Consider the following 18488-nt stretch of genomic DNA (forward strand, 5'->3'; position numbering starts at 1 on the left):
AGAGCAGCATTTATTTCCGTTACAGAACAAAATACTTGTGCTGTGGAGGTGTAGCCCTCACAAATCTTAATTTTTAATTTTCATATGTGCCTGGCTACGAGAGCTTCTCTTAATTACATTTCACTGGGCTTAGGGCATGTGGTAAGTTTAACGGCAAAAAAGCCTTAGTTCATCTTTACAGCCAGGCTGTATACTGTAATAAATACAGCCAGGCTGTATACTGTAATAAATACAGCCAGGCCTATTTCCAAGGAGCTCTGAGGGGAAACAAAAGGATTTGTAGAGTAGCCCAGGTGCTTGCAGACACTGCAAAGTTTAGCTGCACTTTTATCTTAGACAATGGCATGGTTTAGCTTAGTACTATTTTTCAAACCCCAATTTCTACACATGGTTATAAAAAGGGTCAGTCCCCAGCTTGGTGCTGCGATTATATCAACAAGCATATAAATAAACCTCAAGAGGAATAAAGCTTAGCATGCTAGGCATGCCCATCATCATTTTTGAACTTAACATTATAAACATATTCTCTGGAATTCATGAAGAGCGTCGTAGACACTCATTAGAAATCCTTCTCCTCGCCGTGCAAAAAATGGCACAAATGCCGATAGATTCATGAAACAGTAGGTAAGTTGTATATGAATCTATTGCAGAATTCTACAGAGATTTTTTTCTGCAACACAATTTACACTGGCATGGAAGATGTTTTATATATTTCCACTTTTCTAATCATCATATGGCAGTTAGTAATAGTTGGTAATAGTTAAAAAAAACTGTTGGCACACCTTTCATGAATTTGGCACATACAGTCAGAAAAGTGTTGCAAATACTTTATCAAATCACCCCCAAGCTGAAGTCTGCTTAGGGGGTGATTTATATCTTTATTTTAAAGCTTAAATGCAATATGAGATGATTTAATTTTTACTCTGCTTGCAATGAACATTCTGTACTTGAGACAGTGACAGGAAATCTAGAGAGCTCCCCCTCTTCTGGGGGGTATCAGTGTCACTCTTCCGATTCATTCAGATGTACATTTGTATGTAATCCGATTTTCAGACATTCAGGAAAGGTTATACAGGTCTCATCTCAAACAAGTACTAAAACCTCATCTCAGAGTATTATGAAGCCTATCTTCCACTCATGTACTAGATGTGAGCAGTAAATAGGACATTCATTTATATTTACCAGACCTAAAATAATTTTTTAATCCTGAGCATAATACAAAAATAAAGAAAATTCATGAAAAACACCACACATTTAAAATACAATAAAAAAAGAATCACTGTTCAGTTCACGTATTAGATCAACACCGCCAGGTTATTGTCTGATATCATCGCACATTATTCAAGCCACAACGCATACCTGATCTTTTATCCTCTGCAGTTCCCATTTGATGACCACTTCTGCTAGATCAACAGCCAGCTTTCTCTGTTCAATGGTAACACTGGGAGTGAAGCCCAGGCGCTGCATTGCACTGACCATGTGCTGGACAAGACTATGCCGTACCGGATAGTAAACCTGGAAATAATGAGATCACTCAGAACTTGCAGCCAAAAAGATTTCAAATAAATGTCAGATTCACGTCTTATGAATATTTCGCTTGCGAACTTGGTCAGTTCCCAAATAAATGTGCTCATCTTTAGTTGGTGTACATGCACACAGGCCATTTTAATTCTCCTTATTTACTCTTAGGGCCCATTTACACCATATGCGAGTGGGTGCTGAAAAGAAGTAGTACCTGCAGTACTGTTTCTCAGCATAATATGTTGCAGTGTAAAACACTGCATTGCAACATGCTGCAGTAAATAAAGATGATTGAAATGTAATTTTGACATTTTAATAAAGTTATGCCAAAAAAAAAAAAGGTACACAGTGAGATGCGTTGTAATCAGTGCATCACCTAGTTTCCTTCACAGCACACACCAGCAACGCAAGCTGCTGGTGTGCCCGGGTCCCTCTATTGTTCTAATAGATTTTGGTAACCTCTCACCTTAAAATGCTGAACAATTAAATGCAGGATGTGCACCAGCTGGGGGACAGTGTGTCCTTCCTCCACAATTATCTTCCGTGTCCAGTGTGTCAGCATCTGATGTCCATCCTCCATGCGGGCAGGAACCGCTGGTGTGAGGATGGCCATGGCTTGACGGACAATTGCTCGTGCCTCCATTGCATGTGCTTTCAGGAGACTGTGGAAAACCTGAGGATAGAAAAAAGAAAATTACAGAAAACAGTCAGCAAGGGAGCCAGTAAAAAAACTGCTGTCATTACTTCACTGTGCATTCCATTAATCTGTGGCAGCATACCAATGTTCAAGTGTGGCACTCTGCTTTGTAATTACATAGCCGAATTTGATTACTTTTAGATAGTACTTATGTGATCATAATTCAAGGCGTGAATTGTAATTCTTCATGACAAAACATATGTTAATACTTCATAAGATGAGACAATATGATGAGCAGAAATGTTGTCAATTAAGCAGACGATATGTACTTCAGGTTCAAGTACAAAACAAGAACTCAACTAAACTAACCATTTAATAATTTTCAAATCAGAGTCAGTAACAACTGTCCACAGGTGTCAATAAAATTACTGAATACATTTAGCAAAACATATTATTCCATATCATGTGCGGTTGGGCAGAATTTGATTCTCTGCTGACAAAAATCTCTGGGATCCCACAAGGCCGATTTTCCCCCCAATCTTCAGTACAGCTGTAACAAGTAAAGGTTAACTGTTAAACTGAACCTTTGGTACAGCCTAAACTAAAAAAAATATTCTCTATGCACACCTATGGAGAATACACTCAAGTGCAAATGATACAAAATGTATGTGCCCTCTCTTTAGGGAATTTATATAGAGAAAGAAAATGAACAAATGTGAGAGAGAGAGAGAGAGAACTGGTGTCAGCAAAATAATGGTTTTGGGTGAAGTTATTTAATAGGATCACTATTTGTTACAAAATCCAGTTTCAGTGTAATATAATTAAATATAAAAACTGGTAGGGAATCTATTCAACACACACCCTGCATTTCCCCGGTGTAACTTGCATTGTGGAGATAAGTTACTGGCTTCTGACTGCAAAGACAGAAGCTATTTCCCTGTTTTATTGTTTTGCACCCTCTGAAGTCTCAAAAAAGACTTCACATATACAAAACTCCTCTGCAGCAAGGATAGGAAGGAGGACAATTAATGGCACTGAACGTCACATTAACAGCAGGCAGGAAGTCTAGCCCCTGTTATTAGTTTAGTATGGGGGAGGACCAGGGTCTTTGCACCAAGACATGTACAGTATAGGTATTGATTTCACATAGTACACTTGCCAAGTGCACTGTATCAAATTAGTGTTATGTGCCATGAGCAACATGGTTTATCCTGTTTAACATCTTTCTTCCATGCCAAAAGCCGAGTGAAGGCTTAGCAATGGATACAATGCACCATCAAGCAATAGGAAATTGATACAACAGATGTGATTATGATTAAATAATGCAAGAATTCATATGAAGAGCAGATCTTTACCTGCAAAACAATCTTCTTATGTATGGCAAACTTAGAGATGATATGAGCAAGGAGCAGATGGCCACTGTACTTGCATGCTGGGTCTACACAAGCCTTGGACAGCAGACATGGCCAGGCAAATGTCATAAGTCGCCTCAGTTTGCTGTTGCGATTTTTGTTGTTGTCATGGATGTGATGAGGGGCATGTTCCACCAGAAGTGTGGCAAACTGCAAGAGGTAAATCCTGAGAGAGTCCAGCATGTCTGTCTGCTTCTCAGGGTCTAAGACCTGCAAAGAACAAAATCATAAGAGCATAAAGATCTGAGCTCAATCCAGATAATGGCATAAAACATGTCAGTGGCATGTACAAAGCATTGTCACTGCCTGAGGGTACCTTAGTGATGAAAACACTGGTAATGCTCTCTTGGTTATCTCCTTCAGGGTTTGGTGGACCCAAGAGTTGTTCCCCTTCATTCTTCTCAAAGCTGTATAGAAATGCTGGATTCAGAATATGCTGCAGAACCTGTGCAAAACAAAGCATTAAGATATTATTAGTGGGAACATCAGAAGGAAAACCTGCCAAAATGTTTGTATAGATAAGGTAATTGTCAATCCTGTCATTTTGAATATTGTGTGGAATGTGTATTAATGTGCGACTTCAAATAAAACTACTTTCTTTTAGTTTTGCATTAGTAAAGCATAGTTAGCACCTCTGGAATATTATTACGGTGGGTTGTAGTCTGTTTGGGGGATTTATCCTTTATTTCCAGAAAATGAAAAAAACAGGACATGAGGGTAAATCTCCAACAGGGACACACAAATAACAATACAATGCTCTGAAAGGTTCTAGTCTTTCTCCAATGTACTGAAATAAGTGGGCACAATATATGTGACAACAGCAGCCAATTTATAATAATACCCAGCAGCTATTTGAGAATCGCATAAGAGGTGTGACTGGAGCAGAGTAAGACCCCATTCACACCTAGCGACATACCTTTTGCAGCGGATCCGCACGGCCGGGATAGCGCGACTTTCGGGGCGACGATCCAGCGACGGTAGCGCGACCTTCCCCGTCGGGCTCCATAGAAAAAAAGCAAAATCGCGCAAAATCCGCAGAAAAAAGGGTCCGGTAGAAGCGACTTGCGACCGCGACGAGCGACATGGAGTTAAGACAGCTCCATTGAATAACATTGGCCGGCGACTTCTCGCGATATCGCGCGGCAAAAATGCGCGAAATCGCGCGACAATTCGCTATATGTGAACGGGGCCTAAATGTCTGCCTTCCCTTGAAAACTTTACTATCTCTACACAGGCCCACACTATGAAGAAGTCAACAAAACCCACCCCTCTCTCAAAGATCAAATTCATGTTAAAAAGAAGATATTGTAGGCCTAGGGACGAAAAGCAAAAAACAAAGAGGAGTATTGCACAAAAGTTGGACACAATTTCTTAGTACCTAACATCCTAAAGATTTGTCATAAAAGCAAATGTATTGTTTTGGCTGCCCATAAATGTTTGCCTATTGCCTATCCTCTGATAGGAGGTTTGTCGTGTCGCCAACTGAACCCTCTGATGTGGTACATGAAAAAGTAACCTCTATTTTCAGAGTGTTCCAGAAAGTCACCTTAGCTTTGAGCTCGTCACCGAAGTTGGAATCATTAAACTCAACAAATCGGAAGAAAAGTGCTCTCTTCTGGGCAATGCTGTATGTCTTGGGAATCTCTTCCTCCATATACTCCTTTAGAAAAGTCATGTTGCATAGGAAACGCCCAGTAAAAGCTCGAAGAAGCTGGAAAAGCAATTCTATGTCCCCAAAGTTGCGTCTGTGCAAAGCAAAGAAGCACAAACCATTAGACCAGACCACATGCTATATTGTCAACTTTATATAATCTTTATCGACATAAGTCTGCAGACACTTACTTGCAGTAGCTAAGAAGACAGTAGGCTAGGAGTTTGGGTTCCTTCCAGTTTGTTGCTACCATGTTGTCTTTCCGATGACGATCTTGGAAGGCTTCGCTCACCCACACACGTCTTAAATGACTAACCAACGAATGTTGGTTAGCTAACCAATTTTCATCATTCTTTACTATAATGCTGATTATCTAGAAAACAAAAGTAAATAAAATAAAGTAAGTTGCCTTTTACTCACCTTTTCTATATTCAAAAAATAAATAAATAGTGAATGAACTCAAAACAGTAAAAGCTATTCCACGGGAAAATGGAATTACCTTCTCCAATCTGACCACTGAGAAACACTTCTGACAGCGCTGACCAACGAAAAGCGCGTCTTAGGGGCCAGACTAGAGGAAGTAAAATTCACCTGGGAAAGTGGAAATACCCTTTAAAGAGAAGGTGTATACTATGGGTATTATTTACCGGCATTTTAACCAAAGGGTCACCGTTGATGAAACACAATTCCCAGGATGATCTGACCACAAAGAGGTTTCCCACTGCCACCTTATTTTAAAACAGCACCACTCAAGTTGTAATTGTAAGAGATTTGAAAGTAGAATTAAATCCATGATCTAACATCCCAATCCAAACAGACAACTTAAATTAAGAGAAAAATTATCAGTAAACTTTGACCTGCAAAATTCTAGTAATTATGGACTCCTGATGACCAAGATTTATAATTTGTGTGAGGTCAAAAAAATCAGACAGAGGACCTACATCCTTGGATTCAAGGGAGCATACATCTTGTGATTTAATGCCTGTCAAAAAAAGCAAACCAATTTACTAAATTCTAGCACTGGCATTTGAAAGTTCATTCTAACCCCTGCTTTACATTCACTTATTGCATATAGGTGTACAAAGTATTGGTTCAGAACACAGAGTCTGCAGTGGCTAGAGATGCCCCAAGCAGAACTATGTGGTTGTTCTAGAAACCACTGTTTTTTTCTGGCAGACGCTGCACATAAAAACCCAAATAGTTTGTGTCTTATTAATGCATGCTCTCATTTTATAGCTTGGTGGCTTAAAGTTCTAATGGGTTGCCAAGGGAAGAAAGTCAATATTTTATGTAATCACCTATCCGCTTTAAAGGTTCTGTTACTAAAAGACACCTTGGAAATTTCCTCTACTCACTTTTGCTGTAGCTCTTACAAGTTTCCCAACTGAAGCCAATGGTGAAATGAGAAAGAGGAGGAGATTGGAGGAACAGGAATTTAACACACCAAGTGTCCAATTGACTTTCTCCCAAACTTAAACCAATAGTTCTGAGGATTATTTATATGTCCTTGGCATAATAAAGCCACACGTACCTTGATAGCCTGAAACTGAAGGTCCAGCCGCATTGTTGTGGTACTGGTGCTGGGAGAACCAGGCCTCACCGTTGCTTGTGTCACACCAGGCATCAAAAGGGTAATAAAACGGTTTGGATTAGCAGCCAGCACATCTCGTAATGGTTTGGCATCCTTGTGCTTTAAGAAGCTCTGTGGATGTAAGGAGAAGGTTTTACCATGGTGTAATTAGCCACAATTGTTTTTGCTTCATATTAGCCAGACAACTGACTCTGGCAGTAATATCACAAAATCATCTTCTAGTGTCTCTCATAGTAACCACAAGGGCATCTGTAAAAAAAACAAAAAAAAAACTATGTAGTATCCAGCAGCAAGCTGGAACACACATTTAGAGATGGCAAAGCACACTAAAAGAGGTCACAGTTCCACCCAGAATGCCTGTAATATGTCTGTTAAATGGAATGAAGAAGTCACAATTAAGGGTGTGAAAAAGAAAAAAGGAACGAAGGAAAGCATCTCATATGCACTGCTCTAACCCACATTTTACTTTGCTGAGATTGTGGGGCTACCCACAACTCTACCCATTTCGCCCAGTAAGAGCACCCCTGCAGGTTACTAAAGCTGGGGATACACTCATCGAATTTTGTTCAAAAAGTTTGTTTTCGGAACATTCATTCGATTATCTAATAGTTAATAGGGTAAATGGATGAGTAATCTGGACCGTAGTGATGAAAAAGAATAGGAGCAGGGTACTGCTACAGCTGCTGTCATTTTTGTAATTTATGTTATTTTGTTATACTGAATATGTAATTCCATTGTGTTTTGCTGTATTCCTAGCTTCTAGTTGTAGATTAGCACTGTTGCTGCCTAATCTGTGCATACTTGGTATCTTCCATGTACCCCTGCTGTTTTCTGTACGTTGGTACAATCTTCTGCTAGATTCTCATAGCCTCTCCTTCTGACTTCCTTTTCTGCTTCACCCCTGGCATTAACAACTGTTCTGATTTTTTTTTTTTGCCATTAAGCAACAGAATAGAAGGTGGGTGTTAGGTCTAGAGTTGCCTTTTATGTGTTATGTCACAAGGTTAGGTCTAGAGTTGCCTTTTATGTGCTATGTCACTATGTCAGCTATATGTTGAAACAGTCTATGCAAGTAATATTCTTATATAAACAATATAACACATTTAGATTATGCGTACGTGTCAGCAGTTTGAGCATTTCCTCTTTCCATACTGTGTACGTGATTGTCTGTGTATATAAACTGCGCCTTTTCTATAATAAACTCGAACATGATTAGACTTACAAACTGTGTCTGTCTATGATTGCTTCCCGGAGCTCTGTATAAGAATTTCTCTGGTGTGTGCGGTTCTGAGTGGTCTTCAAATTAACCCCTTACAGTGGGAAGCCTTAGCTCCAATGGACAGGATTCAACCTCAAAGCCAGGAGGTAAAGCCCCTAACTAAGACAAGAGGCAAACGGAAGAGGCTTTTCTGTATATTAAAACGTAATCCAGGCACAACATAATGAAGACTTTTAGGAGGTTGAGAAAAAGTGTGTCGCTCCAGGTTAGTCCATGCTTGACTACTATAGCCAGGTGCTTGTACAGCTAGTTTGCTGACAGCCACTATACAGGGAAATTTGATGATTGCACACCAGCTATGTCCGACCTTTCGTTCTAATTACTCAAGTGATGAATTGAGACAACTGATGCATTTTACGCACACATGAGCTTAGACATAATTTTTAGAGGTGTATCCACAACTCTGCATTTTAGTACATCGTGAAGCGATTTATTTGATCAAAGAAGCACCTTGAACATGGATAAATGGAAAAACACACCTATAATTCAGAGGCGTAAAAGAAACCTTCAAATTAAAAAAAAAAAACATAACAGTAGATGCCAATGGCACTTACCAGGGAGAGCTAATTAAAGTAAGCCACCTACATAGAGAGCAATAAAAGTTACCAAACAGCAACTTGGTGTTAAGCAACGCCATGAACCAGAACAGGGTGAAGAAACTGTGCACTTTAGACAGGAATGAACTTTATCCCACAAAGAAAAAAGAAAACCAAGCTGGGTTTCATACACAAAAGAAGCTTGTTTCCACCGGGAAAACTGAAACCTTACCATGAACATACGACTCCACTGCGGATCATTTAGTGTAGCTTCCATCATGAAAAGCTCCACAGTCTGAGACGGGTGTCTGGTTAAGAACTTTATCAAAGGCTCTCTAAATGGACTTCCAGCCTGCAGATGTGAGAGATTAAAATTAAAGAAAAGATTACTCTCAGAACAAAAACAATCCAAGAGCTCTGCTTTAACCCCTTGAAATAGCTAGATGTGTGACAACTGCCTGCTGTAGCTCGGTACAACAAGTAGTAAGGTAGGTTTGCATTTAAATGTCTACAGCGGCAATGACCATGCAGTTACAATGATGTTGTTGCTTGCTGCCTGACTCTGCATGGTAGTCTGTAAGGAACATCTGCTGCTCTGTAATGAAGCAAAGCGATGCAGACTGCAGTAATATGAACGAGCAACCAGGGAAAAATAATGCATTGCTTTAAATGAGCAAAGGCTACCGACAGTGCTCTGATTTTCAACGCTAGGATTTAGCCTCAGTACCATTCAGCATGTGGTTTTCATTGCTGAAAAGTGAAAACAGGACATGAACTTACATGCCTTGATTTCTTATCTTAACCTAGCCCTTACACTGACCCTATCATTTAACCCAAAATAAATCCCTAACACCAAACCACCCCTAACATAAACCACGCCCTAAAGCCTAAACCTTAACCTCAGTTTAACCTAAATCTGAAACTTAGCCCTCATGGCTTCATTTATAAATTCTTATACTTGTCAGAACCACCTAGAGGAGTTAGTGCCGCGCGAATGGCATCTGTCTGGCAAAAACGTATAAATAAGGCCCTTAGCCTAAACCCTCGAACTTCATCCTCAATTGTAACAATTAACCCTAACCTTATTCTAACCCATAACACTAACCTTTGCTTCTTAAATGCCAGATTCACCTTACTAGTACAAAAAATTTTGCCACAACAAACACATACAAAAGAAAGATTGAACACTGTGCCAACTAAAAAATTATCTCCTTTATTTCAAATTAGCACAGGATACAAGAAAAGCTCTGACATGTTTTCGCACTGTATTCAATGCTTTGTCAAAGAGCTTTACACAGTAAGCTTTGCCAATTTAGAATCAATGAAGAACGTTTGTAGAGGACACAGTGTGCAATCTTCCCTTTCTTCCTCATGTGGATGTAGCTGTGGCTGGGATAAAGCCTGAATCTGCACCTAAGTTCCGCTGGGCTGCTATGTACAGACCGACTGGATCACATGTTATATCCACATTGAACACAACTGTGCCATACTGGGTTGATTTGCAAAATTGCTTTAAGTAGAAAGGTGTTAAAAACCATCACCTTTCTTAACAGTGACAGCCATTTAGGCAATTAAACCAATATAGTAATAAGCATTAACATCAGTTAATGGTGCACTGTTTCAGTCATTTAGAAATAAGATGCAGAGTCATGACTGTTGTAGCCACAATGCAGCCGCTTCTACCTGTTCGTAGGCAACAAAACATTCAACACACCTCAATTAGCATAGCCCGTTCAGTCTTCATTACAACCTCCAGCAATGGTTTAACTAAAGTCTGAGGTGCAGCCGGAATAAGGTGAAAAAGATTGATAATTGCCGAACAAATCTTCATTTCCTGTATAAAAAGAAAATAAATAGCTTAAAATAAAAACATGCTTTAAAAAAAAAAAAAAAACAACAAAACACATTTTAGGGCAGGTGAAGCCCAAATGGCCATGTAGATCACAGTGCTTAAAAGAAGAAAAAGTTCCTGGTGTCCATAGCAACCTGATTTACAGTGCATTATAGGTGAATGTAATTCTGATCAGCTGATAAGGGTAACAATGCTTTATTTAGACACTTTAATAAATCAGTCCTAACACCATCACATTTCAGCCATCTTCCTAACAGGTTAAATAAGAAACAATGGCAATTGTCAGAATACGTAAAATCTGATGGCTTTGACGTTCATGCAAACCCCTCGGCTGTAAATGTTCTATTCCACTTAAATTAAGTTTGCAGAAATCTGGCTGGAGATGATTGGATAAGGGAATATAGACTCTCCACTGACCAAAATTGGATTTTGTTAACATCCTGCTCTAAGGGAGAAGGACAATGTCGGAACATGATTAAAATGTATGAAAATTCACCAAGGGAGGAAGACTCGGGACATAACGGTTCCCAGGTCTGCAGAAAGGAAGCTAGGGAAAAATTCTGAACTTTTCAGGATGGCTGTCCAACTCAGATGTTGGAGGACGCCCCTGCACAACTAATCAGCACTAGCTCTTGACAGAAGTTTACCCAGGAACACAAACTGCTATTTGGAGTCAAGTGGTGGCAGCCTATAGCACTGGATTGTAGCCTCAAATGTGAGAGGTTAATAGCTTTCTAAAAACAGGTTCCCTTTAATTTGTTAGCTTTAAAACCAGTGACTAATTATATAGAAGGTTTTCCCCAAGATGATTTTTAATGTTCATGTTTTACCAGTTATCCTAACAGGAGATTTATTAAAAAAAAACTTGAAACCAAAATGGAGCTGCTACCAATATCATTTCACTGTGGGATGAAACATGAGATCTTATCATTTGCAATGGGCAACAACTGCACTCTATCTTCAGCTTCACAAAATGGCCTCAGAAACATCATTGGCGTACTTCTCCCAAATCACAGGGGCGTTTTTGCTTTTATTTTTAGTCACTGACTGCTACGATCAGTTGCTGTATGGTGGCTTCTCATGAACCTTTCTTTATTAGAGGATTGCATATTGCTAGAATTTTACAACCACTGCTGTACTGGGTAATTCATCAAGGAAAATTGAGGAATCTATGTGTGATCACTCATGGACAATCGCGGCAACACACAATAATCTAATGTTTAAAAATCAATGGGTTAGAGCTTCTGTCATGTAACTTATGACCAGTCACAGACAACCATAACGTGCGGCCAATGATCACAAGAAACCAGGTGGTGAAGTTTGGGCCTTACAGTGGACCTTCTTAGGAGCCCTACACACCTGCAAACATCGATCTGAATTTTACATGCATTTTTATGGCCTTCTATTGATTTTAATAGGTTCCCTATGTGCTTATCAACACATTAAATAAATGCACATTTACTTGATTGGTGTTTTACATGTACGTATTTTAGGTGTCGGGTTGAAGGACCCACAGATATTAATAAAAGTGCATTAACATGCATATAAAACTTGTGTAAAACCATGTCAACAAGCATTAAAACACACTATGATGCACACACATAGGCCCTTGCGCAATTGTGATTCTGTGAAAAATTGGAAAACTTGCCCTGTAAGTGTTGTGTAAAAAGAACAAATCACAATTGTTCTTATTGTGGAATCGGAATCTCAATCCTAAATGAATATAAATCAAGCCCGCTAACTTATGAAAGATTTATATCAACCCACTTATTTAGATTCACTCTGAAAGCCTAGTGATTCATATTTTCAAAACTCAGAAGTCACATGAAGTCTGACAGCTGCTGCCTTGTAAAGTGCCTGACCTCGCATAGCCCTGTAGAATAACAGAACCCTGGACTGTTTACATTCCTTTTATCTATGGGTCTGTTTTTCGACAATTACATTCAGGAGATAGATTATAAAAGGTAGTTCACAGGGCAGACATTAGGTGACCTATGACCCTTGACAGTCAAGCTGAAGTCTCAGGCTCAAAATAAGTGAAATATAAAACTTTCAATAGTGAGCTTCAGAATGATCATAGTTTACGACTATAAATTCAGATTCCTGCATAAGCCCAAATAGAACTGTTTTTAAAGAAACGTTTTGGAAACATTGCTGAACTTAATTAGCTGAATTCTACAAAGCTTTTAAATACCTAGTTGTACAAATAAGCCATGCAGGTTATTAACAGCTATTTCTTACTACAACTGGTGCCACAAACATACATTAAAATGACTGCACAAAACAATTAAAAAGGTACAAAAGCACACGGCCTATTACACAACACAATATATACATTTTAGATCAGTGACCCTCGTACTTGTCCTTGTGTATCCTTAACATGCTTACCAGACCCACTTATACTAGTAAACAAGCAGAGGCAGGAGTTAAAAATCAAGATTTGTTTGGGGTTTTTTTAGGATAAAGGGGACAGATCGTTCTGAAGTGAGCTTGTATCATCTTGCTTTCAGCTTGGGTCGAATCAAAAGACACCAGCATAAATAAATCAAGGCTGGATAAAATGAAAATCCTCTTCCTTTACCAACCAATGTATAGGAACACAGAGCGGCTATATTATTGCAGCTCCCAGATAGTCTCAGGGCCCATTCACACCACATCCAGATCATCTCCAGACCAGACTGTTTCCGGACTGCAAAATGAATGCTAATGTATCCATATGCTATTTCTGGCCTCTGTTCACACCAGCGCAGTCCATGCCAGACCAAATACTGCATGCCTCATTTTATCTGGAATGCACTGGTACTGAGGGAAGGTTTTACACCATTTTCCAGACCAGATCTGGTCTGGAAAATGGTGTGAATCTGCCCTCAGGGTAGACAAGTGCGATTATAGAATGCAAGGCCACCTGCTGGATATATCAGGCATGGTGTTACGTCCATAGACTATAATAATTCTTTATAGGGACAGGCAAACAAAGCACAATGTCTCATGGATTTACAAGGCACTTGACCAAAGACTGGCCCAAATCACATATGGGGGTTTCCATTCATATTTTCTGGAACTCAAAATATTACAACATTTAAGAGCCAACCAGACAACCCAAAAGCCAGCATGCAAGTGAAAGTAGTCAGATCACTTAACACAGAAAAATTTCAAAAAAGTAAAGCATGACCAGAATGTTTCATGTCCGTTGGCCAACTGGCTTTTGGTATCAATACAGCCAAGTAACTAAACCCTACAGGGACAGATGACTGACTATAGATGTTTTTCTGGCTGCAGATTAAAGTAAAAATTATTAGCCATTTACTTTTTTGTGGTGCTGAAGCCAGGCATCTGTATAAACACAGGCTTTAAATCAACCACAATAGTGCTAACGGTTTACTTCTGCTTGCACTTGCAGTGGTGAGAGCTGAAAGCAAAATGATACAAGAGCACTAGAGAACACCGATCTATACTTATACTTAAAACCCTCTGTGATTGGGGATCTGGTTAACAAGTCATTCATAAAATGTAAGAAAATTATAAAGCCATTATCCATAGCAACCAACCAGATGTTTGCTTTCATGTTCTAGCCTGTAGTAGAAATAAACAGCTAAAACCAGACTGGATGCTATGAGCAACGTCCTCGTTTTTCTTAAGTCTTGTCTATAAGCGTAAGGTCAATGACACCAAGGAACAAGTCCGAGGATACTGTTGTAGGAAATGTCAAAAATACAAAAGAACCATGACGATACAACGTCTGGACAGCTCCAATTCTCACCTCTACCCCTTCCATGGCAGGCTGGACCAAAAAAAGATGACATTGAGAATTTAAAGAGTGTGGATGTGTACTAAACATACAAGAACCAGCCTTCAGAAATCATCTCTTAGCCAAACAGGAACCTGACATCTCACTGGGTGGTATGGCTTACAGCACTGTGCAATTATCAGTTATTTTTGCACTGCCTTATTGTATTGAAAGATTGTAAAGTAGATTAAGCTGCTAAGATTAATAATAAGTACAAAGAGCAATAATTAAATGCGTAGTAAACCCATAGTAATAAGATATTAAGTTACGGTTGTCACATGAATAAAATTGACCGTGTCATAAAGATGGGCAATCCAACCTGAACATACTATGAAAAAGAGAAACAAATCAAAATACAAAAACTGATGCTTAAAAGAGAACTATGGGGTAACCTTTTTATCCCGTAGTTCTCTTTAATACTGCCGAGATTCACCCTGCTGGCTGGTTGACAGTGGGCTCTGCCTGCCCCCTCCCCTGTCCGTTCTTCCAGTCAACGCTGGAGGATTGGAGAGGGGATGGGGGTAGTCCCTGTGGGGAACGGTGACTGACAGTCGCTGCTCTCTGTATGGACATGATCGGGAAGTGAGCGAGCGATGGTATGTGTTTGCTCACTTCACGATCAATAGAGCCGACCTGTGACTGTTTCAAATTCACAAGTCGGCTCTAACTATGAGGAGTGTAAATCACTCACCTCATAGTTTTCCTTTAAGTCTTCTCTATTGTGATGGGTGGCTGCCTTGACCAATAGTAAGGACTGGAAGGTTGGACAGAGTAGAGACATGCCTGATTTTTACAGGAAAAAATCCTTTTCTTGAAGTCCAATGAGAGACACCGGAAGTCTTTAAAGTGGACCTTTACCCACTTTCACTAAAAATCACATCAGCATGCAGCTCTGCGTGCTGAAATAAAATCATCTTACATTCATTAGTTAAACAGTTTTAATTTACTTACAATTACAGTTTACTTCCTGGTCCTCTTTGGCAAAAATGATGAACTCATGCATTGCATCCTGGGAAGGTTACATCAGCAGAGCATCTCTGGGAAATCTCATCTGTAATTTCACGAGATCTCAGGGAGAGGCATTTTCCTCCCCTGAGATGATGTGCATGGTCACATGTCCTAGTGACCTGTGTCAGAATTCCAAAAAGGGAATCATTGTTCTTGAAAGAAGCAATAGCTAACAGATTCTCACACCTTAAACCACATCCAGAGACAGTAAGGAAATTTTGGTGAACTGGAGCCAGACAAAAGGATAGAAGAAAGATGTCCTGGTTGAAGGATCAAGGATGTTGACCGGCAGATGAGATGACATCCAAGTGCCTTGCAATGACAGAGTGACCACCACTCTTCCCCAGCCTGATGGGGTAGCATCAATCGTGAGGAAGGACTTCCCCAATTCCAGAGCTGGATTCCTCAGCCAACAGGGTCAGCCAGAGGGGAGAAAAGGAAAGGATGTTTAACAGTTAAATAGGGAAAAGACCGTGCAGTCTCCTGAGGAATAAGGTGAGCTTGGGCGTGTTCGCAGCTCCACGTGCCTAGCCCGCCAGGAAGCTGACAGCGCACAGCGCCAATCACAGGTACTGAGACATTTATCCGGTCCGCAGCTGCAGAGATGGGGAAATGTCTCAGTGCCTGTGATTGGCGCTGCGCGCTGTCAGCTTCCTGCCGGGCTCGGCACGTGGAGCTGCGAACACGCCCAAGCTTATCCTTACTGAGGAAGATGGGTGTCTCTCAAAGACCATGCCAATCAAATGCTTCTTACACGTGGGTTCCACAGTCCAGCACTTTAACAAATGTGCACTACACTGTTTGCAGATATGAAACTCAAGCAAGAGATAAGCCAGGAAGTCGCAAGCAGACTGTCAACGGAAATTTAAAGCTATAGCCATTTACTTCACATGCTCTGTAAGCAAGGGATTATCAGCGACAGTGGTGAGATCTCTTAAGCGATTTTAACCAGTCAGCCATGGCTTGACAAAGTAAAATCAGAGCCAGGTTGGAGTGAAGGGCAGTGCCCGCTAGCAAGAACAGGGTTCTACAGGAGGGAAGCAAACCGCTTGTCAGGCCATTCCCAATCTCTGAGTTGGAAAAGTGGGTGAAATAGGAAATTATGTGTGGCCTTATGAACTTTATAGCACTCAAGACTCAAAATAGAACTGGTAGAGTTCAAAAGACTGATCCTCTACTTTCAGAGTTGTGCATTCCGCATCAATAAGAACAGAACTGGTCTGTTAACTTGCGAGTAATAGCATTGAACTGCGACTCCTCAGGAGCCAGCTCATCAAAGCAAGGCCAAGAGTAAATGAGGTAGAGAATCTGTAGGAAAAAGCGGGAGCAACTTGCAATCCAGTGGAGTCTGGACACAGAACTCTAAGCTAAGCATGGCTGCACCAGATAGCTGCAATTGAAGGGACAAGCTCTAGCATCAATGTATAAAAGGGACTTGACTGAAGAAAACATTTTAAAGAGTAGGACACTAGCAAAAAAAAAAACTGGCATGCCGGTGGTGGACAAACCTATAGTTTTTGTTTGCCAATGTCTAATTCCCCTGTAGGCGGCAGTATAACCTGAAGGCTTTAGGATTTCTGTGTCATTTAGCGGTGGAGATCTAATACATTTTTGAATATAACTTCAGCTGCTTACATCGTTGGATCTTCTAACTGGAGTTCTTTTGTTGCTTTCAGTGAAAGTACCGTAATAACATTTTTCTTCACAATATGTTCAGTCTGAATTGCCCAGGTTTGTGACAGCTGTACTTTAAAACATGAGATCTAGGTGTTTATCGCACATTTTACGAGCCATTCCTCGTTTTATTTTGTTAATAGCTCTAATTAAGGCAGATTAGTAGCTGATCGATGTGACACACAGAGAATACACATGTCTGGCGTTGACGGCTCTAATGAGCTTTATTTTCCTTCTGTGCCCTAAGAACATCTAGTCATACGTCATGTAGAAAAACAATCTACTGAAGAAGAGTCAAAAAAAAAAAAAAAGGTTTAACATGAATATGTTTAGTGTGTTAATCTGATGAAAGGAATAACTAAAAATATGGCAGAGTATGACCTATTTACAAGTAAAAAAAAACATTTCCTATATAACAATCAAATAACTTTCCATTCTGCCAGAGAGTAACTTAATCAGGGTTTTTGGAATCACAATTCTTGTAGTGACAGCACCCCCTACTGTGAATTTAGAGAACTACATTGTGTGGAGGATCACATAACATCAGAAATATCATTCTAAACACCAAGTGGATGTTATTTTAAAGGGTCACTCCATTTAGGCTCATCAAAATGTCTTCAAACACATATAAGAATGAGCACATAATTGTGAGCATTGCAGAGGGGATGAATCTTAATATCCAGGATTCGAGGGCAAAATGATAGTCACTTTTAAGGCTGTGTTCACACCAGGGCGGTTTGGCTGCGTGAATCCGCCGACATGAACGATCTCATACATTGCTATGGGGACCGCTCATACGCACTGGTGTGCAGTCAGGTTGGAACAGGAAGGGCCATCCCCAAACTGTTCCCACAAAGTTGGGAGCATGAAATTGTCCAAAATGTCTTGGTATGCTGATGCCTCAAGAGTTCCCTTCACTGGAACTAAGGGGCCAAACCCAACCCCTGAAAAACAACCCCACACCATAATCCCCCCTCCACCAAACTTTACACTTGGCACAATGCAGTCAGGCAAGTACCGTTCTCCTGGCAACCGCCAAATCCAGACAGAGAAGCATGATTCGTCACTCCAGAGAACACGTCTCCACTTCTCTAGAGTCCAGTGGCGGCGTGCTTTAAGGTGCCCATACACTGTACGATTCTCGTACGAGAATCGCGGGAAATCCCGCGATCGTACGTGAATTGTACAGTGTATGGAAGGCGTGCGACCGTTTCTACTGTACGGTCGCACGTCTTCCATCGAACAAGCAGGCTGGAAAACCCGCCGGGAATCGTACTATTCTCGGCGAGTGAGTGGCCTGCTGGTTCGACAACTGACGAACGGGCCGGTGTGCGCACGCGCACACTGCCCGTTTGCCGTCCTTGCAAGCCCGCCCCTCATTGCAGTCATCGCAAGCCCGCACCTCAAGGGGGCGGGCTTGCGATGATCGCAAGTACGATTTGCCTGTCCAAGATGGGCAGATCGTACGTTTTTTTAAGTACTTTACAACCATCGCAAGACTAAGGTCTTGCGATGGTTGTAAAGTGTATGGCCACCTTTA

The 18488-nt window shown here is 40.5% G+C and overlaps 1 protein-coding gene across 1 annotated transcript in view; it reads right to left on the reverse strand.

The window, feature by feature from the left end:
* The window catches only part of TRRAP (transformation/transcription domain associated protein), a 164006-nt gene that overhangs the window by 99791 nt on the left and 45727 nt on the right, over nucleotides 1-18488 (reverse strand). Inside the window, exons 31-39 of the mRNA XM_018571310.1 lie at nucleotides 10342-10461; nucleotides 8860-8979; nucleotides 6753-6923; nucleotides 5413-5594; nucleotides 5117-5315; nucleotides 3887-4015; nucleotides 3514-3780; nucleotides 1988-2194; nucleotides 1360-1515 (exon numbers count right to left, since the gene is read on the reverse strand). Coding sequence (XP_018426812.1) covers nucleotides 1360-1515; nucleotides 1988-2194; nucleotides 3514-3780; nucleotides 3887-4015; nucleotides 5117-5315; nucleotides 5413-5594; nucleotides 6753-6923; nucleotides 8860-8979; nucleotides 10342-10461 — 1551 coding nt within the window. The remainder of the gene's footprint in view (nucleotides 1-1359; nucleotides 1516-1987; nucleotides 2195-3513; nucleotides 3781-3886; nucleotides 4016-5116; nucleotides 5316-5412; nucleotides 5595-6752; nucleotides 6924-8859; nucleotides 8980-10341; nucleotides 10462-18488) is intronic.

The sequence above is a fragment of the Nanorana parkeri genome, unplaced genomic scaffold (assembly GCF_000935625.1).
Source record: "Nanorana parkeri isolate BGI_ZX_2015 unplaced genomic scaffold, ASM93562v1 scaffold3, whole genome shotgun sequence".
NCBI classification, from domain to species: domain Eukaryota; kingdom Metazoa; phylum Chordata; class Amphibia; order Anura; family Dicroglossidae; genus Nanorana; species Nanorana parkeri.